This window comes from Cebus imitator, unplaced genomic scaffold, assembly GCF_001604975.1.
Source record: "Cebus imitator isolate Cc_AM_T3 unplaced genomic scaffold, Cebus_imitator-1.0 Scaffold53, whole genome shotgun sequence".
In the NCBI taxonomy this organism is placed as follows: domain Eukaryota; kingdom Metazoa; phylum Chordata; class Mammalia; order Primates; family Cebidae; genus Cebus; species Cebus imitator.
Window position 1 is genome coordinate 4527956 of NW_016107368.1, and position 22589 is coordinate 4550544.

Here is a 22589-nt window from a genome sequence, read left to right on the forward strand (position 1 = left end):
CGTGCTGGGATTACAGGCGTGAGCCACCATGCCCAGCCTCAGGTACTTCTTTACAGCAACGCAAGGACAAACTACTACAGACTTGGGTCCCATCTTCAAAATATCTCAGTATGTATGTGCAAATATTCCAAAATTTAAAAAAATCCCAAATTTGAAATACGCTGGACTCACGTACTTCAGATAAGAGATATTCAACCTGTATATCCCTGCAGCGGAGTATTATTCAGCCGTGAAAAGGAATGGGGCTGTGACACAGGCCAGAGTGTGGATGAACCTTGAGGATGTCACACTTGGTGGGAGAAAGCAGACAGGAAAGGCTACGCAGCGTGTGGTCCCGTTTCTATGCAATGTCCAGGACAGCCCCATCCAGAGACAGGAAGAAGATGCGTGGGTGCCAGCCTGGGGGTGACAGGGAGAGCGGGGAGTGGCTGCTGATGGGGACAGGGTTTCCTTTCGCAGCAATGGAATGTTCCAGAACTGACAGTAGTAACTGCTGCATGACTCTGCAGGAATGTATTAAAACCCATGAATTGTACTTTTTAAATGGGTGAATTGAGGGGCATGTGCATGACATCTGAAGGGTGCTATTTAAAACAGGAACGGATCCATAAACAAAAGATCCCGCCTAATCCAAACACCCTAAATGCCACGGGGACAACACCAGCCGCGTGCCAGGCAGGCTTGACTGCACACTCGCACCAGCACGCAGCCCTAGGCCCTCAGGTCCCCGGGCGTGAACGCCCCCCCCGGGCAGCGGCACGTAACAGTGTGGGTGGCAGAGCCACACTTGGGATGCTGGGGCTGCCAGAAGTCCCTGACGCCGACCCGCGCACACTGGGAGCACCGTCCAGGCTGCGGCGGAGGTCAGGGTGGGAAGTGACCAGTGAGCGGGCACAGCGGCTGCCCCTCCCACAGACGGCCCCGGCTCCGGACTGGGCACAGAGCGCATGGCCACGGGCACACGTCCCAGCTCTGGGCTTCGGTGTCCCCACCTAAAGCAGGCAGGCTGCTGACGCTGACCACCCCCTGCCCACGATGCCAATGCCTATTCCTGCTCCCGCCCGGCGGCCAGGGAGATGGCTCTGGTCATGTTTGCAGGGATCAAAGTGGCTCCGAGGCTCCTAGAAAGTCAGGGGTTTCCTGTCAGAGTCACTGGGAAGACCTCCCTCAGGGCCACAGATCGGGGGCAAGCCTGCCATCCTGGCCCGGGTGAATGGAGCCCTGGCCTCCCCCTACCTCAGCAGCTTCCAGGAGGTGCCAAGGGCATGGGCGGAAAGTGGGCCTGAAACCAGATAGAAAGGGGAGGCCCAGTCCTGAACTCGGGCTGTCCAAGAGGGCTGCTCCAAGCCTCAGCTGCCTGACGTGGGAAACAGGCAGCCTGGGAGGCTGTGCCCCTCTGACTTAGCAGGGAGGGCTTCAAAGAAAGCAGGGAAGCAGGCCACCCACCACCATGGGTGTCATGGCTGCCACCCATGACAGCCAGCCACTGCTCACCGCCCGGGCAGCAAGCACCGCCAGACCAGAGGCAGCTCCAGGAAGCAGCTCCCTGTCAATCTACCGCTGGACCCTCTGCTGTCGAGCTGGCTTCTGGGGCCAAATCCACACTCCTTCGAGCAAGGACTCTGGGAGGTGCAAGGCCTGGGGTGGCCAAGCCCCCGTGGGAACCGCGTGTGCACTGGGACAGGAGGGAAAAGGAGGTGGCCGAGGCTGCTGCAACTGCCCGCGCTCCCCCGGCACACAGCTGTTCCCCTCGAGCTGAACCAGGTGCGGGGCGGCCACATGTGCAGACGGGACGGGTCTGCCACACCAGGACTGCAGCTGCGTGCTCAGGGGCTGAAAGGTCCCCGAGGCCGGGCCGTGCGCCCTCCACAAGCCTGCCACCTGCTGTGGAGTTGGGGGAAAGTGGGCACCGTCCTGGGAGGACAGCTGCACACCCCATGCCCCATTCTATCAGTAGAAAACTGAGGCCCAGGAAGGAAGTGGCGGGGCCGGGAGCAAAGCTGGCCGATGCCTCGGCCTTATGCCTGGCTCCACACTGAGGGGGCTCCTCAGCTTCTCCAAGGGGGGCTCACTGAACAGAATCCTCTGTGTGAGAAACCGGCGTCCTCAGCTCAGAGAGCAAACCGAGTCCTGCGCGGGCCACAGCACCGCCGGGCTAAACCACGCAGGGCAGGGCAAGGCTGGCCACGACCTCTCGACACTGCTCTACACACGCCCGCCACGCAGGCCACATAGCTGGCGTCCAGCAGGGCCGTGGGGGCCTTATCCCTGAGGCTGGGCCTCTGGGGGTGCCCGCCAGCTGCCCTCATGGAGGGCCTGGGCTGCGTGGACAAGGGGATGTCCAGCAGGCCAGGCCCCAGAAGGGAAACAGGGCCCCCTCACCCCAGTATCTGGGGCCCTAGGCGCAAGGCAGGGAGCGGGCTGGAGCCAAATCCAGCAGACAGCCTGGCTGGCTGAGGACTCGGGCCTCCCCCGTGCCAGGAAGACGAGCACAGGGACTAGAACAATACACGTGTGCGTAACATGCCGTGTACCAGCTGCTGAGGCCAGAGGCGGAGCCAGCACGCGCTCAGGACAGAGGCTGCAGGGTGTGGCTGGAGGGGCCCTGCAAAAATCAGAAAAAGCCTGGCTTCCTCTTTCTTGACCACAGGACACGGCCCAAAGCCAGAGCCGGGCGAGGTGGTCAACCTTGCCCACCTGGAAGCTTCATCTGCTAAGGCAGAGTTCCGTTCAGGGCCCTCCCCGCCGCCACCCACAAGGAAGCTGGTCCTATTCTTCCCCAGGGCCTGGTACTCACGTCATCGTATAAAGAGCCGCTGATGTCGGCCCCGTAGATCGGGGAGACGAAGGTGAGGTTCTTCCAGTATTTGCGTTCAAGGTCGTCAAAGTCCTGGTGTCTCGGGGTACAGTACCTGGTGAACAAACGCCCCAAAACCAGCTCAGGGTGGGGCATGGGTGCCACCCAGTCCACCCTCAGCCACCAGGAACCCAGGGCACCCACGACAGAGGCAGGAAGGGCTCTGTTCAAGACTGCCCACTGCCCCTGCCTGGAGTACCACGTAACCCGCTTGAGTGTGGGAGAGAGCATTTCCATGGGTGACAAGTGGTGCAAACCCACGCAGCCTCCTCAGCTATCCTGGCCCCAGGCACCCACATCAGAACACAAGCCAGGGGGAGTGGGCACGGGACAGAGGCCCTGGGTGGCTCTTGTCATCCCTGAGTGGCAAAGACCGAGCTTAGATGACAGACTGGGGGCTGGGAAGGTCAGGCGACCAGGACAGACCAGGCCCCGCCCTGGCGCCAGAGCCACAAGGCATGTGGACCTCAGAGAGCAACAGGGCGGGGGCCACAGACAGGGAGGAGGGCACAGTGACAGGATGGGCCTGCACAGCACAGAGGGTGTGTGTGGCTGTGCCTGTGGAACCAGGGACCCACACTCGGAACACTGCCAGTACACGAAGGTGCCATGTGTACCCACACGTGCCCATGGGTGTGCCCACATGGGTGTGCCTGACAGGCATGTGTATGAGCCTGCGTGTGCCCGTGTCCAGTAAACATGCCCACGTGTACCCATGTGTGTGCCTGTGTACTCTGTGTGCCTGTGTATGGACATGTGTGCCCGTGTGTACCCATGTGTGTGCCTGTGTATAAACATGTGTGCCCGTGTGTACCCATGTGTGTGCCTGTGTATGGATGTGTGTGCACCTGTGTGTACTCTGTGTGCCTGTGTATAAACGTGTGTGCCCATGTACTGTGTGCCTGTGTTTGGAGATGTGTGTGCCCGTGTGTGCCTGTGTATGGACATGTGTGTGCCCGTGTGTACTGTGTGTGCCTGTGTATGGACATGTGTGTGCCCGTGTGTACCGTGTGTGCCTGTGTATGGACGTGTGTGCCCGTGTGTACTGTGTGTGGCTGTGTATGGACATGTGTGTGCCCGTGTGTACTGTGTGTGCCTGTGTATGGACATGCGTGTGCCCATGTGTACTGTGTGTGTCTGTGTATAGACGTGTGTGCCCATGTGTACTGTGTGTGCCTGTGTATGGACATGTGTGTGCCCGTGTGTACTGTGTGTGCCTGTGTATGGACATGTGTGTGCCCGTGTGTACTGTGTGTGCCTGTGTATGGATGCAAGTGTGCCCACGTGTACCTGTGTCCACATGTACCCTCAAGTGTGCTTGTGCCTGTGCCCTCGTGTATACCTGTCTGTGCCCTCGTATGTGCCTGTGTGACCTCGTGTGTACCTGTGTCTGTGCCCTCGTATGTGCCTGTGTGCCCTCGTATGTGCCTGTGTGTCCTTGTGTGTACCTGTGTCTGCGCCCTCGTATGTGCCTGTGTGACCTCGTGTGTACCTGTGTCTGTGCCCTTGTATGTGCCTGTGTGACCTCGTGTGTACCTGTGTCTGTGCCCTCGTATGTGCCTGTGTGCCCTCGTGTGTGCCTGTGCCAGCCAGAGAGCCACTCAGGCATCACAGGAGGGTGTGGAGGACGTGCTCCGGGGCTGGGGACTGGGGTGCCGCCCGTTGTGTGTTGGGGAGCCCTGGGAAGCTGAGGTGAGGGCGGTGTGGGTCAGCCCAGGCTGGGAGAGGGTCCGGATCCACCTTTGGCTCAGGGGTTGCCGCCGCCCACGCCGGGCACATGGAGCAGGCCAGCTGTGCTATGGGGGCTGCGTGTGCCGCGCCTTCTCTGCCCCCAAGGCCCCCATGAGCCAGGGTCATGCCGCCCGCCCTGCGTACTTCTCGCTGTTGGCCAGGCGGCGGTACTCCCCCACCGTCATGGCCTTCTTCTGGATGTTGTACTGCGTGAAGAGGCCCGACTGGCCCGTCACCACCTGCTGGATGGGGGCCGGGATCACCACGTCGTCAATGTCGTCGTACGTCTGCCGCGGCTTCCACTCCTTTGGGGGGATGATCTGCAAGACCAAGACGCGAGTCGGTGGCACCCTCGGAGCCTCAGGGCGAGGCCAGAGAGCAGACTGTGACGCCGGCTCCCCGGGGACCAGCACCCCCAGATCTGCACCTCGGGACAGCCCACTCTGTTGCCTTATCAAACTCCCCGGGAGACTGTGCGGCCAACAGGGGTCTCTCCTGCTAGGGCAGAGCCATCTCCCAGGACTGGAAGCTGGGCACAGCCCCCGACAGCACCAGGGCCGACCCTGACACGTGTGTGCAGGATTAGACTCAGGAAAGATGGGGGATGGGGCGTGTGTGTGTGCTGGCATCTGGAGGCTCACACACTCACATTTTGAGGCATGTGTGGTTGTTGTTGTTGTTATTTCTGAGACAGGGTCTTGCTATGCCACCCAGTCTGGAGTGCACTGGCACAATCACAGCTCACTGCAGCCTCCAGCTCCTGGGCTCAAGAGATCCTCCCACCTCAGCATCCCGAGTAGCGGGGACCTCAGACTCGCACCACCATGCCCAGCTCATTTTTTATTTTTTAATTTTCTGTAGAGATGGAGTCTCAGTTTGTTGCATAGGCTGGTCTCGAACTCCTGGCCTCAAGTGATTCTCCCGTCTCAGCCTCCCAACATGCTGGGCAAGGCATTTTTAAAACGGGACTCTTCCCACTTGGTCATACGCATTGCGGCCCACCATGCCCTCTAGCAGCAGGAAACGAGAACTGCGCCCGCCAGCTACCATGAGGCCACCGGGGGCCACAAGCACCTGGACACCAGGGGCTGGAGCTGAGATTCACTCTAGTGGCTCGACTTGGCCGAGACCACTATGGGGCGACCCAGCTTCCAGGCACTAGGAAATGCTGGGAGATAGATCCGACCCCACAGTCCTCCCACACCGCCTGGAGCAGGCCGACAGGAAGCGCAGGGAGGGTGACGGCGCCACATGGGACGGGGGCAGGGGCCGGGGCTGTGGGGCAGGACAGGAGCTGTGCTGAGCTGGGCACTGTGCAGAGTGTGCTGGGGCTCAGAACACATATCCCCTAGGCTGAAGTTCCCATCTGACCAATGAGGAAACAGAGGCACACAGCAATCCACACCACAGCCCAGGGCACCACTGGGGCGGGAGGGCAGACTGTGGCCCGGGACCTCTAACCTGGCAGCCACGTGGAATTCTAGCACCCCAGGGAAGCCCTGGGCCACCCTGGACACTGAGACATGCAGAGAAAACAGCAGAGGACAAGGACCAGCACCTGTCAGGTGCCCCATCCAGGAGCTGAGGGACCAGGGCTATCGGGGGCACACGTCTCGCCCTGGGCTCCCAGCCTCATCCCCAGCCTCGTGCTCCCTCCTCTGGTGGGGGTGAGCCTCTGGGCCGACAAGCCCAGATTCCAGTCGGCTGCTGGGCACCAGAGGCCTTTGAGACGCCAGGCACCCTCCTGTGCAGGCGCTCCCAGCCGCTCTGGGCAGCCACACTCACTCCTAGGGTGGGGTCTGCAGTCCCCATGCCTTCTTCCAAGGGTCACCCAGGCCACCCAACTGCACAGCGAGAAAGAACTAATCCCCCCCCACCCCCACTCCAGCTCATCTGTCAGGAACCTGGAAAGCTGCCCCTCCACGCTCAGGGGCCCCAAAGGAAGAGCTCCGTGTTGAGGCCCACGTCACCGGCAGCTTCCAGAACGGCTGAAATCCATTTACCGCCCCCAGGTAAATGGGGACGACTGACCCAGCGATCGCATCAGCGAAGAGACTGTTCTGCTTGGCAATGCAAACACTAATCCTCCAGGTGCTTGTTAGCGGTGGGAAGGTCCGGCCTCCGCAGCCGGTCCGCAGCTCTCTTCGGCAAAAGCAGTAACAGCGGCAGCCACAGCAAGCAGGTGGCTCTCAACTGAGGGGGTCCTGTCCCCCGGGGGACACGTGGCCATGTCTGGGGACATCTGTGGCTGTCACGACTGAGGGTGCTCCTGGCAGGAAGTAGGTGAGGCCAGAGGTGCTGCTCAGCCCTGCAGTGCCCAGATGGCCCCGCCCCAGAGAACCACCCAGCCCCAGGTGAGCAGTGCCAAGTGAGGGGAAGCCCTCCTTTAGAGTCTAACCAAGGTGAGTCAGGTCCCAAGGAAAGGACAGTCCAGGCTCACGCTGGCTCCTTCTGGAGACTCGCCACCCTTCCATGTCCACTGTGGCCATAGCACAATAGGTGCCTGGGGCTGCTGTCGCTGGCACAGGCCGTGCGATGGCAGGGTGCCGGAGCAGTGGCTGGGATGCCCCTCTCTTCAATTTCAAGGGGGCAGCTGAAGAATCAGTGAGACGCCAAGACATTCGTGAGTGGAAAGGCAAGAAATAGAAACAAAAGGGCCTGAGTCCTGGGCACAAGATGCTCCTGCCGAGAACGGAGCTGGGCGACGAGGCTGCACAGGCCGGCGCCGTTCCGAGTCACACAGGCGCCGTCCCCCTCTCAGGAAGCCCAGGCTGCTTCTGCAGGAGACTTCCACCAACCCAGCCCAGCTCCACATCCAGGCTAAGGCTGCTGGCCGAGAGGAAGCCGTGAACCCACCCCTGCAGTGCCATGAGAGGAAGCTCATCCGTCATCCGAGGCTGCGAAATGAACAAAACACTTCGCTCCCGATTTCCCCACTCTTGAAAGAGTGCCTTGGGCGACTTTGTTCATCCGTCCCCTCCTCAGCGGGCGCTGCGTAGAAAAGACATCTGGGAGCCATGCGGGAGGCTCCAAACACCCCCACGGCGTCTGCGCCGCACACACGGAGCCACACTCTAGGTGCCACGCCCAGGCAGGTGCTGACAGGCTGTGTGAACGAGGGCCACTTCCAGCTGGGCTCAAACCCGAAGGCTCTGGGAAAATCCCGCAGGGCGTGAGAGGACAGAAGTGACAGCCCACATTCCTGCCGAGACGGCGGATCCAGGAGGAGGGCTCCAGGCGAGAACATTGAAAAGAAGGCAGTGAAAGCTGCTCAGGGCGATCCCACTGCCACATGTGGGACTTCCAGGCCTGGGGCGGTCCCCAAAAGTCCCTCACGCAGGGCTCCTGGGGGGCCAGCGTCAGCCGGGGCCAGGAGGGCGACAGGCCACACACCAACGGTGAGAGACAGACGCCAGTGAGCAGTACAACTGAGGGTGGCCAGGGCCTCCCCTGCTGGTGCCCACCTGGGAGGCAGCTGGAAGGAGGCACCAGAAGCTCCGACCCCGCCTAACAGGACCCTAGACAGGGTCTCCTGGGGCTCCGCTCACCCCAGTGCTTCTTGAGTGGCCGGGGACACCCGGCTGTGGAGGCCCCAGCAAAGCAGGAGGGCCTCCCAGCAACCAGGGCAGTGGTGGCTCCAGCGCCCTCTTGGGGCTGTGCCCGAAGCTCCTGCCCCGCCCCAGCTCCATGGGGTCTACAGATCTCCGCTGGGGGCAAGTGGTGATGTATAATCAAATACAGCTTTGAAGGAACCAGCAAACCCTCCAGCCCCACCCCACACAGGCAGGCGTGCACGTACACACAGACACAAAGGGTGGTCAAGGTGGGGAGACCAGGGTAAGGGGGGACCCTGACACCCCCACAGCTCACTCAGAACCCGTGGCGGCCTGTGTTCCTTCTCTAAAGAGGCTGGCTGCTCCAGCCAAGGACCCCCTATTTGGAAGATGCAGGGCTGCCCAGGGCCAAACCAGATGCTTCCCTGAGCCCATCTGTCCCCACAGAGCTGCACAAGAGGGTGTGCGAGTGCCACACATGGGTGCCAACGTGACTCTGTAGCTGCCAAGCTCTCTGGGCTGTGTGAGAGCCACCTCCCCCCTCCGCCTCCCATGTGCACACACAGACACACACACACACATGCACATAAACATGCACACACACACGCACACAGACACACACACACATATTCCCTCCAGGGCACGGGCCCCAGGCAGCCCCTACTGCCCAGCCCCCTCCATGGGTTTGAAAAAGGATTCTCCGCATGCGTCCCAGGAAAAGTGGCACAGGAGGGAGGCCACTGGAGGGGCGTGGGGAAGGAGGCGGCTGGAGGGGCGTGGGGAGGGAGGCGGCTGGAGGGGCGTGGGGAGGGAGGCGGCTGGAGGGGCACGGGAAGGAACACGCAGAACACAAGGCAGGAAACCACACTCCCCACATCGGCCTCCCTAAGACCCTGGCATGGAGAATCTCAAAGGGGAACCGGCCTGGAGGGGGGCGCAGAAGCCTGAAGCAGCAACATCGGGGCTGAAAGAGGCGGCAGCAAAGGAGCCAACGAGGGAGGGGCAAAGCGGAGGTGCCGGCGTGGGGACAACAGTCCAGCTGGGAACCGAGGCCGTGCCCAAGGCCGCCGTGTAGCGGAAGAGGGCTGCAGAACCAGGGCCGCAGAGCCTGGTGGGAGGTGCGGGATGAGAGAGAAGACCGGGGGGGCCTTTAAAGGTGCGCCAGGGAAGAGCGCAGGCAGTCTGACTTCCCACATCTCCCTGACATCAGGACGCGGTGGATCCAAAACCAGAAAGAGCCGCTGCATCCTGGGAAACGCAGAAGTAGGTCAAGGGCAGGAGACAGAGGTGAACGGATAAGGGGAGGCCATGCCTGTCCCCCACTACCCTACAGGCACCAGGGAGAAGAGGAGGAGGACCTGGCCCCTTCCTGGGATGGCGGCCTGCAGCCTGGAGGACCAGGGAGGATGGTTGAAGATCAGACAGGAGAACTGAAGGCGTTTAAAAAGAGAACTGAAGCCGGGAGGGCAGCAGCCAGCACAGTTCCGCCCCTGACACAGATGTGCTGCCATTCCCACATCGTCATGCTGTGTCACAGACAAACAGCAAGCTTGCTGATGCACACCTGTGGTCCCAGCTACTCGGGAACAGAGAGGCTAGAGGATGGCTTGAGCCCAGGAGGCATGATCGCACCACCGTGCCCCAGCCTGGGCAACAGAGCCAGGCCTCACCTCAAAACAGAAAACACACCCACCTTGGCGGGCAGAAGACGGCGTCAGACGGCTGCCCTCGCTCTAAGGCTTGGAGGTGAAGACCTAACGATGCAAGTTTGGTACTGAAAGTTCACCAGGAGAGAGACGAACACTAATGACAAAATCCAAAGCCAGGGATGCAGGGGAGGAGGGCAGGGCGGGGGAGGGCCAGGAGATGCAGCGGCCTCGGTGTCAGCACACTGCGGCCCTCGGGCCAAATCCAGCCCCTTCTTGCTTCTGTATAAGCGTTTAAGATGGCTTTTCTCTTTTCTTTCTTTTTTTTGTCCATTTTTAAGTGGTTGGGGGAAAAGAAAAAACAGTACCACTTCAGAACACGTGAAAACAACGAGTTTGCACTCTAGGGTTCAGGAATAAAGTTTTATTGACACAGGGCTTCGCACTTTCATTTACACGCTGTCTGGCTGCCCTTCGGTCTGGCTCGCAGAGCCCAGGTGTTCAGCCTCTGGCACTGTGTAGAGAGCGCCTGCCCAGCCCAGCCTCGCTAAGGGGGAGCAGTGAGCGGCACACAGCAGGCAGCTGGAAGAACCAAGTGCAAAGATGATTCAGCTTCCAGACGAGAGGTGAGCACTGCCCGAACAGGCTCACGCCAGAACACAGAGACTCGCGGACCGAAGCACCCACCTTCGGGAACCGTGAAACGTGCAGAAGAGCAGCACACACTTTTCCGTTTGTTTTGTTTTGGAGATGGGATCTTGCTCTGTCCTCCAGGCTGGAGTGCAGTGGTGCAATCTCAGCTCACTGCAGCCTCAACCTCCCTGGCTCAAGCGATCCTCCCACCTCAGCCTCCCAAGTAGCTGGGACCACAGGCATGTACCACCAGCACAGCCGGCTCATTTTTTGTATTTTTTGTAGAGATGGGATCTCACTGTGTTGCCCAGGTTAGTCTCAAACTCCTGGCCTCCAGCGGTCCTCCCACCTCAGCCTCCCAAAATGCTGGGATTACAGGCCTGAGCCACCATGCCCAGCCGAGCAGCACAGTACTGTAGATACTTAGCACGTGGGGTTGGGGGTCTCTGTATTCACACACACACACACACACGCACACACACACACACACACGCACAAAACGCCAGGAGAGACAGAAGACCCGGTAACAGTGCTGCTTCCGGGGAGAAGGTGGGGGCTGGTCGGGACCTGGAGGAGACACTGGCCGCTCTCTGCCTGTACTGCTGCGCCGTTCGAAGCTCCCTGACCCAGCTACTGCCATCTCAAAAACATGGTTTTTGGTTTGGTTTGACTTGGTTTTTGAGACAGGGTCTTGCTCTGCTACCCAGGCAGGAGTGCAGTAGCACGATCGTAGCTCACTGCAGCCTCTAATTCCTGGGCTCAAGCAATCCTCCTGCCTCAGCCTCCCAAGTAGCTGGGACCACAGGCATGCACCACCACACCCAGATAAAAAAGAACTGTTTGACTAGGAAAATAAGGCCTCCTCAGGCACTGACCACCCCTGGAAGGCTTCCTAGACTCCTGCCATCCCTCAGTGACGCATCAGCTCCCCGCCAGAATGTCCCGGTGGCCGCTGCCCACTGGACTTCACTGCAGCGCAGCTGTGTGTCCTCACCACCACCTGCCAGCTCCCTGGAGCCAGGGCCTGCACCGGTCACTTCTCAGGTCCAGTGCCTAGAACGGTGCCTAGCACACTGTCAGAACACCATCAACAGGTGCGTGTCTGCGAGCTGAGTGGCCCTGAAACAGTCCGTGTGCACGGGCCTCGCCGGTGGGGCCGGCAGAGCTGGGACCCGGCAAGTCTGCAGCCCCAAGGCGCAGGCTGATGGAGGGCCACGCTGGGGCCAGGACGTCACCCACCTTGGCCAGGCCCGCCCGGTGGGCCCCCTGCGATTCTATGTAGGCCACGTATTTGTTGAAGTCCTTAAATTCTTCCATGGTTGGGCGAAACGTCATGATTTTGCAGCTGGGGTTCTGGGCGCCATGGTCCTCAGACCCCATGGCTGCAGCTGTGCAGGAACCACACCTGTGGAGGAAGATGAGAGAGGTGAGCCAGTGGTGCCGCCACGCCCGGCCCTCGGAGTCTGCCCTCAGAACGGAGCGTCTAAAAATACCGCAGCCGCCAGGAGGACAAAGGCGGCCGGGCCTCGTGGCCGAGCGGGGGCAGGAGAGAAAACCAGGAGCACCCCGTCTCTCTGCTGAGCACAAAGGGCCCAAGCGCTGCAGCTCACGAGAAGCGGAGGCGACCTAGTTTCTAAGGCCAAGACGACACCGGGAGCAAGTGCACTAATTTTAAACGGGGCCTCGGAAGAACGGCCTTCTTATCAGGGACGCCCCAGGTGTGCCGGCGTCCGCCGCAGATCGCTCTCTCTGCTCTGAGCCAGATCACACGACGGGCAGAGGCATCTGCAGGTTTTCAGATGTGAGGGAGGCCACGGGCGAGGGCAGGCCTGTGGGTCACAGGGGGCTGGACTGGCTGCTGCCAGCGGAACTCAGGCCCCGGCAGGAACCCTGACCCAGGAGAGCAGGAGGCCGGGTCGGGACAGCTCATTTCCCACCATCACAGCTGCCCAGAGTCATGCAGATCATAAACCAGCTGGCCCACACAGAACGGAGGATCAAGGCCGAGTCTCCTGGCCAAGTGATTCGCCACCGGCAACCACCTGGAAATGTCGGAACCACACTGTCCTATCCACGGGGGCTGCGGGCGGGAGCAGCTCCCTCCTGCCCTGAGAGGGCAGGAGCTGGCAGGAGCTGGCAGGAGCTGGTAGGAACTGGTAGCTCAGCCCCACCAGGAAGAGGCTTCGATCACGGACTCTGGGGAAGGGTCCTCCTTGGCAGGTTAGTCTCCAAATTCGAGGCAGAATCCCTCCAGGATTTGGAAATGATAAGAAGGACCCAAGTACGTACAAATCCAAAAACTTTGGGAAAACTTAACAAAATCCACCTCCCCACCCTGTGACCCCTGAAGTTATCCAGGGCGTGGAAGGCACAGCAGGGAGCCTCCAGTCAGTCGCAGGAGCTGGGCTCCTGGCCACCAAGGCACAGCCACCCGCTCCCAGAGGCGCTCCCCGCTGTGAGCACTAGAGGGCAGCATGCACCCAGGAATCTGTGCAGGGTGGCTCGGCGGCCCCAGCTGGGCTTGGATGTGTGTCCAGAACCTCCATCCAGGCGGAAGCAAACCCGGGGCGCCCCCAGCCTCCCCCCACTGCCCTGGGTCCACCCTGTACCCCTCCTGCAGCACACAGGGCTGATACCCGGCACTGACCCCCGGCCAGGCGGCTGCTGAGAGACCCACCAGGGTTGACAAAACCCCGCAGCTCCAAGCTCCTGTCCTGGCTGAGGCCCTGCCCGCCACCCTTGCTCTGAGCAGAGTCCTCGAGACGTCTCCGTGGGGTAGCCACAAAGCCAGTGTCTGCACAGGAGGCCCCGAGTGCACCGTGGACAGCACGTGGCCCAATCACAGGAGCTGCCTCTGATCACGCGGGGCCTCCTAGGCCACCACACTGTCCCACACTGCCCCTCACCCACAGCCAAGGCCCAGACCTAATCCTCCCCGCAACTGTGCCAGCCCCACAGGCCCAGCAATCCCTCGCACGCCCGGCAATCCCTCGCACGCCACACCTACCCTCCTGCTCTCACCCAGACGAGGCCATGCAGCGTTCACCCAGGCACGCGCGTTCCAGACAGCGGACTGTGGCAACAGACAAGACTATCCCCAGGAAGCCACCAGCTCAGAGGGAGCAGAGGCCGTGCCTGGACCGCTGTGTGACCCTCCGTGCCAGCCTTCGTTGGGCACTGGTGAGGGCGGACGTGGGAGAGCAGGGAGGACAGGCAGCAGATCGTCATTCCCTCGGGCCTCCCGCTGGTCCCCAGCCCTAAGAGGCTGGGCAGAAGGCCTGAGGCCATCCCTGGATCTGCCGCAGACGGTGCCCATATGCGGTGGTGGCCACAGTGGTCCCCACATCAGCACTTACTGGGTCCCTGACTCTGCTCTGTGTATCACAGGTGGTGACACAGTCGACTGAGCTTACGAGCAGGGCGCGGAGGCCCACAAGGGGCGGTCGTGGGCCTAGGCCACACGGGAGGTAGACGGCGGGCTGCACGTGACGTCAGGGCACTGTCGTGACCTCGAGAGTCTCCCCCTGCGCTCTGGCACCTGGTGAGGCGCTGGGTTCATCTGCACTCAGCAGCTCTCATCCCTGGCTGCCTCTCTGCAGGCAACTCATACATGGTCTCTTCCTGCCCACAGTGACCCACTGCAAAGGCCATCAGCTCCCAGGAAGCTCTTAAGCAAGAGTCCTGTCAGGGGCTGGCCCACCCACCCTCTGCAGGCTCTGACCTCCAGGTCATCAGAGCCCGCCTGCCCCACAGGCCTGGCCGCAGGGTGACCTGTGCAGTATAGAGCCTGCAGCACTCCCGTGTCCTCCCCACACCAGCTCCACCCAGGAAGGACAGGGCCTGGGGCAGGGCTGGGCGGCCCAAGGGATGTCTCAAAAACAGATAAATAAATAATAAAATGGGGGCCCCCCCACACCTCGCCGCAGGGTCAAGGGCTCATCTGAAAAGCTTGTGGCCACAGCTGCTGGCAGCACACACTGCAATGCTGGGTGACAAAGGCGTGTGGCGGACCCACGCTGGGGGGACCCAGGGAGCCCTTCCACCTGGAGCCGCTCCCTGCAAAGGTGCTCAGGCACTCCACCCACCGACGCCCCCTAGGGGCAGCTGTCTCCACTTTTTAAAAATCATTACTGTTTTTTGAGACAGCGTCTGGCTCTGTTGCCTAGGCTGGAGGGCAGTGGCGCAGTCACGGTTCACTGCAGCCTCCACCTTCTGGGCTCAAGCAATCCTCCCGCCTCAGCCTCCCAAGCAGCTGGGATCACAGGTGTGTGCCAGCACACCTGGCTCATTTTTGTACTTTTTGTAGAGACAGGGTCTTGCCATGTTGCCCAGCCTGCTAATAAACTCCTGGCCTGAAGTGATCCTCCCACCTTGGCCTCCCAAAGTGTTGGGATTACAGGCATGAGCCACCGTGCCTGGCCATTTGTGCCTTTTGAAATGACATTGCTTGGGAGGTACATTACAAAGAGGAAAACTAAAATGGTTAACAATCCCCACGCTCCATAACCTTGACGCACATGCAACACAGCTCGACGGTGAAGAGGGGATGTCCTGAAACGCGGCCCTGCGGCCGACCTCCACATCACCAGAACACGGCAGACAGGCGGCACACGACGGCTCGGGGGCTCAGACGTCCTGGAAGGGCTGGAGGAGCTGCCTGCAAACAGTGACACACTTGAGACGGGGCCACGCCAAGGAGGGGGGGGTCTCAACTCACAGCCAAAGACAAGCAGCCCAATAAAAATGCAGCAAGGCTGGTGGGCACGGTGGCTCATGCCTGTAATCCCAGCACTTTGGGAGACCGAGGCAGGCTGGAGTTTGACACCAGCAAGGACAAGATAGTGAGGCTCCGTCTCTATAAAAAATACAAAAATTAGCCAGGTATGGTAGTCTGCACCTGTAATCCCAGCTCGGGAGGCTGAGGTAGGAGAATTGCAGGAGGCGGAGGCTGCAGTGAGCAGAGATCACGTCACTATACTCCAGCCTCCCAGCCTGGGCAACAGGAGTGAAGCCCTGTCTCAAAAACAAATGAACAAAACAACAGGCCACGGACTTGGGTAGACAGCTCTCCAAAGCAGACAAACAGGCAACGCGCACAGGAGAAGGTGCCCAGCGGCACTCAGCGCCAGGGAAATGCACGTGAGAGCCACGATGAGCCACCACCCCACACCCACCAGGACGCCAGAATCAGAACGGCAGATGGTCACGGTGTGGGCGGGGATGCGGAGAAACCGGGGCCCTCAAACACAGGCAGGCAGGAGGGTGATGGGGAGCAGCTGCTCTGCAGGGTGGCCTGGAGGTTCCCGGAAACGCCACACATCAATCCCACTTGATCCAGCCATCCCACCCCTGGGGATCTGCCCCAGAGAAATGAAAGCACCCGTCCATGCAGAAACTCGTACACCATGTTCCCCTGCAGCACAATTCACAACCGCCCTTAAAGGTGAAAAGAACCCACATGTCACCAGTGGAAGAAGGCATCAACACAACACGTCCAACCTTGCTGTGGAGTATGACACAGCCACGAACAGGAGCGAGGCTGTGACACAGGCCCCCCCATGTGGGTAAATCTTGAGGACGTCGCAGTGAGAGAAGCCAGGCACAGAGGGCCATGTGCCACCCCCCAGGCTACAGGCCTCCTCTGTGGGGAAATGAACATGTTCTCCAACTGACTGAGGGCCAGGCACGGGGCTCACACCTGTAATTCCAGCACTCAGGGAGGCTGAGGCAGGAGGACTGCTCGAGGTCAGGATTTCGAGGCTGCAGTGAGCTGTGATTGCGCCACTGTACTCCAGCCCCTGGGCGACAGAGCAAGACCCTGTCTCTAAAAAGTAAACAAATAAAAATAAAATCAAATTGTGATGATAGTTGCACAAGTTTTTGAATATACTAAAAACTGTGGAACTGAACACTTTAAATGGATGGACAAATGAGTGTGCAAATTATATCTAATAAAGCACTTAGCAAAAAAAAAAAAAAAATTAAAAAGAAGGCCAAGCGCAGTGGCTCATGCCTGTAATCCCAACACTTTGGGAAGCCGAGGCAGGTGGATCACCGGAGGTAAGTTCGTGACCAGCCTGGCCAATATGGTGAAACTCTGTCTCTACTTAAAATACAAAAATTAGGTGTGGTGGCGGGCATCTGTAATCCCAGCTACTCGGGAGGCTGAGGCAGGAGAGTCGTTTGAACCTCGGAGGTGGAGGTTGCAGTGAGCCGAGACCGCGCCATTGCACTCCAGCCTAGGTGATGAGAAACTCCATCTCAAAGAAAAATTAAAAAGAGAGAGTGAAGAAAACGAGGAAGGAAGGATGGAAAAAAGAAAAAAATAATGTTCTCCTGCACTTGCAAAAGAAGAGCGAAAAGCAGTGCCCTCCTCAGCTCAGAGGCCACGGAGACAGCCCCAGCCGCGCGGTGCACACGGCAGCTTCACCCGAGACCTTTCGGCTTGGGCACAGGCGGCAGGCATGGGAAACAGCCAGGTGTGAAGTGGTGGTGGGTTGCCACGGTCGCAGGGAGACACGTCCTTCTGGTGATGTGGGGGAGCACCAGGACGCCTGCTCTGCGTATTTAGCAGCCCTGACACAAACACACACACGCAGAAAGAGACGTGGGGCAAGCGCGCCGGCGTCTGTCTCTGCCTGGTGGCACCCTGCACCTGCCGGCCACTCACAGTGCTGCTGCCAGGCCCACCTTTCCTTGGAGACCCCTTTCTCCATCTCCTGCTCACGGGGCACTGGGCCTTGGGGTGCAGTGAAGGCCCCAACTGGGCCAAAGGAAGCCTCGACTGCCCCGTGGTGTGACCTGGCTAGAGCCAGGCCAGCATACGTCCCAACAACTGGGGCCCTCTAACCCTGCTCCCACTACCCTGCCCTCTCCTTGTGGAAGATTCTAGATGATAGCTAATGCTGCATAAAGGGGGTGGCAGTCAGCTCCTATGGACACCAGGGCAGCGGGAGGGAGGGATTTTATTCTCGGCTATTGTTTGAATTTCTCTCAGTACCCTGCTAGCAAGTTTTTACAAAAGCAGTAACGCTCATGATACAGACCCAATTTCAAAACCACAAAACGGCCTTGTGCCCACTCTGCTGGCCCCAGCCTCCCCACAGTGACCCAGCCCACGAGCAGCTCGGAGCCAACTTGCCAGCCTCTGGAACGCACCTGGTCCCTGGAATCCCCCTCCACTGAGCAAATGTGCAGGCCCCACCACTGCCTGGCAGAGCTTCGGTTCAGGGCCCAATCTGGACGCTGACTGAGGGCATCAGAGGAGTGAGCAAGAGCTTCGGAGACAAGTGAAGGCAGGCACAGCAGTGCACGCCTGTGATCCCAGTGCTCTGGGAGGCTGAAGCGGGAGGATGGCTTGAGCCCGGGAGTTTGAGGCCACAGTGAGCCGTGACCGCAGCACTGCACTCCAGCCTGGGCGACAGTCAGCTCATCTCAAGAAACTTTTAAGGCCGGGCACAGTGGCTCACACCTGTAATCCCAGCACTTTGGCAGGCCAAAGCCGGAGTATCACTTGAGGTCAAGGAGTTGGAGACTAGCCTGAATAACACGGTAAAACCCTGTCTCTACTAAAAATACAAAAATTAGCAGGGTGTGGCGGTGGGTGCCTGTAATCCCAGCTACTTGGGAGACTGAGGCAGGAGAATCTCTGGAACCCAGGAGGCGGAGGTGAAAAAAGGAAACAAGAGAGAAAGACAAATGAAGCTGGTTGGGTCAGAGAGGGCTGGGCAGCAGAGGACCTGTGCCTGGAACTGACTGTCGAACACGCAGGGGGCGAGGCCTGGGAAGTCCAGGGCAAGAGGAAGGTCCAGGCAGAGGGAAGGACCCAGCGACGCCAGGGAAGAGCTAAGGCCCGAGAGGCAGGGCAGCAGGGAGCGTGGAGGCAGCGGCAGGGTCAAGGCTAGACGGGGTGGGCCCTGGGGCTGGGCTGGAAGGAGCCTGCCCTTCCTGGGGGGTTGGAGGGGAAGCCGACAGGTGGTTTAGAGTAAGGAGACACGATCCAACTGAAATTTCTAGAAAGCTCCCTCTGGCTGTGGGAAGCAGACTGCAGACAGGGCTGGCTTCCAGGGCATGCAGCCCCCATGGGTACCCGCAGCCCTGCTCAGCTAAATGCGCAGTTTAAAGCCCAGCTGGCCCCATCTGAAGAGCCTTCACAGTTTTAGCACGGGGAGCCTGTGGCTTCATTTTACATAGGATCCACAGATTCTACAGCTGCTCCTGGCTAGGGGACCAGAGAGGAAGCTGGGGGGCCAGGACAAACTGGGCTTAGCAATCCTCTCCCCTCAGCCTCCCACAGTCTGGGATTATGGGCGTGAGCCACCGTGCCCAGCCCTGGGTTTCTTCCCTAATGGGGACTCAGGACAGACTTGGGTTCCCTGGCCCTCAGTTTAGCATGGAAGGCGCTCAACCCAACCCAGCTCTCAAAATCTCTAGTAACAGGCCAAGGGCAGTGGCTCATGCCTGAAATCCCTGCACTTTGGGAGGCCGAGGCGGGCAGATCATGAGGTCAGGAATTTGAGACCACCCTGACCAACGTGGTGAAACCCGTCTCTACTAAAAATACAAAAATTAGCTGGGCGTGGTGGCGCCTGTAATTCCAGCTACTCAGGAGATGAGGCAGGAGAATTGCTTGAACCCAGGAGGCGGGGGTTGCAGTGAGCCAACATCGCACAGTGACACTCCTGCCTGGGCGACAGCGCGAGACTTCTTCTCAAAAAAAATAAAAAATCTCTTAACAACAAAAAAGGTCCCTTTCTCCCCTCTACTCATTTTGAGGCCCAAGGGCAAGCTTTTGATTAAACTACAAACCAATGAATTACATGCTTCAAATGGGTGACTTGTATGGTTTGTAAATTATATCTCAATAAAGCCTTTTTTTTAAGGCAGCGGTGTGTTCGGGGGACCCTGCATGCGTTGGGCCAGGTCTGGTTCCTCAGCCCTCCAGCGGTGACCATGCTCCCAGCTCTCCTGGTCACTGACACGCCTGGCCCAGGGACACCCTCCCGGGCTGCCATCCTAGCCCTGCAGTCTTCAGATGCAGGGGCTTGGCAGGGGCCTTCGGGTGGGGACAGTCTGGCTGACCCCATCAGTCCTCCAGCACACCTGCACTCGCACTCTTGGGGTGGGGCTGGCGTCTTGTCCACATGCTCCCAGGCCCCACAACTGGCCGTGTCCCCAGGATCCAAGGACTCTCCTTGACCCAGAGTCCACTCTGGAATGGAAGAACCTGGGAGTAGGCCAGGATGCAGGGGTGTTGGCTCAAGGGCCACCCAAGAAACGGCCAGGTGACAGCTTTCAGCTGCCACCTGATGGTGGCCACACCAAAACTGATGACAAAGAATCACTTTAAAAATGAGAAGGCCGGAGGCAGGGGCTCATGCCCATCACCTCAGCACTGTGGGAGGCCGAAGTGGGTGACCACTTGTGGCCAGGAGTTCAGGACCGGCCTGGGCAACACAGCAAGACCCCATCTCTACAAAAAATTTAAAAATCCCTCGGGCGTGCTTGCCAGATAGCACCATTGCACTCCAGCCTGGGACAGAGTGAGACCCTGTCTCAAAAAAAAAAAACAAAAAAAACCAAAAAAAAAACAAAGGCACTGTGGCTTAAGCCTGTAATCCCAGCAGTTTGGGAGGCCAAGGCAGGTGGATCACCTGAGGTCAGGAGTTCGAGACCAGCCTGACCAACATGGAGAAATCCTGTCTCTACTAAAAATACAAAAAGTAGCTGGGTGTGGTGGCACATGCCTGTATTCCCAGCTACTCAGGAGGCTGAGGCAGGAAAATCACTTGAACCTGAGAGGCAGAGGTTGCGGTGAGCTGAGATTGTGCCACTGCACTCCAGCCTGGGTGACAAGAGCAAAACTCTGTCTCCAAATAAATAAAAAAATAAATTTTTCAAAAAGAGAGTGCATTGTTTTTGAAAAGTATCAGGGGTTCTGTGAACAGGAAGTGTGGGGGCTCCCTTGGGTGCTGGCCCTCTTGCCCCAGCTCCTGCTCCCATCCATCCCTCATTCGGGAGGGCTGGCCACCAGGTGAAGCCCCACACCATCCCAGTGAGTCCCAGCCGGTCCCTGTCCCAGGAGGGCTAGCTATCAGCTGAAGCCCCATGCCATCCCAGTAAGTCCCAGCCGGTCCCTGTCCTGGGCCACCCCAGTGAGTCCCAGCGGGCCTCCAGCCCCTGTGCTGCCATCTCTCTGGGTTCCCACGGCAAAGCACAGTTCCTAGCAGGGACCAAGGACAGAGGAGCCCCGAGCCAGACGGCCCAGGAGGAGCCCATGACGCAGCCAGGCTTCCAAGTGAAACCTGGCCACAGAGACGGTGTAAGAATGCCCCTCAGCCCCAGCCCCGGGCATATGGCCTGGCACCACATCACATCCCACAAGCAGCTCCAAATGCCTCCCCTGGCAAGACCAGGATTCACTTGTCTCCGGTCTGATCTACATAACGGACCCTCAGGCAGGAAAGAAAACAACTTGGCACCAGAACGTTCTCTGCTTCATCCTACTCCAGAGAGCACCAGCGCATGCCAGGTTCCCTCAGCTCAGGGCTCTTCCTCCACCTCTGCAGCCACAGCGCAGCCTCTTCCAGCCTCTTTCTGACGCTCGCCCTCCTGCCTCTTCATGAGGACCTGCTGAGGACATCGGGCTCCCCGGAGCATCTAGGGTCATCTCCCAGCTCAACGTCCTTCACTCAGTCCCACCCGCAAAAAGTCCCTTTTGTCATTTAAGGTAATATATTCACAGGTCCCAGGGATTAAGATATGGACACCTATGGGGACCATTATTCAGTCCACCATGACTGCTACATGAAAAACATACCATGCAAAGAAATAAGCACACCTTGTACCCATAAAAACTATAAATTAAAACTTAAAAAAAAAAAAGCACCAACCCCCACGTCCCTCCAAGCCCTCCCACCCAGAGAGCACTCCTGCCCAGCACGCCTCGGGGAGGCTGAGCACCTCTGCCTGCGCACACTCAGACGGAAGCACAGTTTCAGGGGAGGCTGAGCACCTCTGCCTGCACTCGCTTAGACGGGAGCATGGTTTCCGGGGAGCCTGGGCGCCTCTGCCTGCGCGCACTCAGACGGGAGCACAGTTTCAGGGGAGGCTGAGCACCTCTGCCTGCGCGCACTCAGACCGGAGCACGGTTTCTGGAAAATCAGATGCTGGAGTGAGCTCTCCCAACCCAGCGCACTGCAATACCAATACATGGAGACGGAGCTCCAGGAGGTGGAGCCGGAACAGCCGCGTGTGGTCCCAGAACTAACTCCCAGACCGTCTGTGGGGGCAGCCAGCAGCCTGAGCAAGGCAATTGGAAGCGGGCTCCAGTTGCTGGCGCCCCCAGCATCCTGAGCCTGCCGCCTCCTGAAGCCTGGGCTCCAAAAGGCAGGATTGCCAGGTCATGAGGTTTGCAGCTCGTTACTTCCTTCAGACACTCGGGCCTAAACGTGGCAAGACAAGCAGGCAGACCAGTCTCAAGACAAAGCCACAAGATGGGAGCCACGACGAGTGAGCCATGCCTGAGCACGGCGGCCCGTGGGCAGAGGTCCTGTGCCTTATGCCCTGAGAGCCCCGGAAGAGCTGGCATAGGGGAGGACAGGCATGAGACCCAGAGCTCCCGGGGCCTGCCACTAATCCCCAGGAGACGAGGGACCAGGGCCACACTCTCAGAGGGAACACGGTACCCACCTATGCTTAATGAATGAGCCACGGAACAAAACGCTCACAAGGAACCTGACCCAAGTCACCACCTCCGGCAACTCAACTCTGTCCATAAAACCAGGGGCTTGATCCAAGCTCAATCCCCAGTCCTTCCACCCAAGGACCCCCACTGCAGAGGAGAAAACAAATGGGCGATCACACCTCCTCGCTGCTTGGGGGCCTATGGAAAGCAGACACGAGCAAATGAAACACATGTGCCAAGTCTCTTAAATTAAAAACCTGTGCCAGGCTTGCACTCTACTCTTTCCCTTTGGCATTTGTTTTACTGATTTGATTTGATTTTGTAAAACAGGGTCTTGCTGTATGGCCCGGGCCGGAGTGCAGTGGTGCGGTCACAGCTCTGCAGCCTGAACTCCGGAGTGCAGTAGTGCGGTCACAACTCTGCAGCCTGAACTCCGGAGTGGAGTGGCGCAGTCACGGCTCTGCAGCCTGAACTCCGGAGTG

The 22589-nt window shown here is 59.3% G+C and overlaps 1 protein-coding gene across 5 annotated transcripts in view; it reads right to left on the bottom strand.

Moving 5' to 3' along the window:
- The window catches only part of KDM4B (lysine demethylase 4B), a 181064-nt gene that overhangs the window by 103706 nt on the left and 54769 nt on the right, over positions 1–22589 (bottom strand). For all 5 annotated transcript variants that reach the window (XM_037738421.1, XM_017528393.2, XM_037738423.1 and 2 more), the window contains 3 exons: positions 11661–11826; positions 4733–4908; positions 2798–2912 (listed from right to left, as the gene is read on the bottom strand). In XM_037738421.1, coding sequence (XP_037594349.1) covers positions 2798–2912; positions 4733–4908; positions 11661–11801 — 432 coding nt within the window. In that variant the 5' untranslated portion in view covers positions 11802–11826. The remainder of the gene's footprint in view (positions 1–2797; positions 2913–4732; positions 4909–11660; positions 11827–22589) is intronic.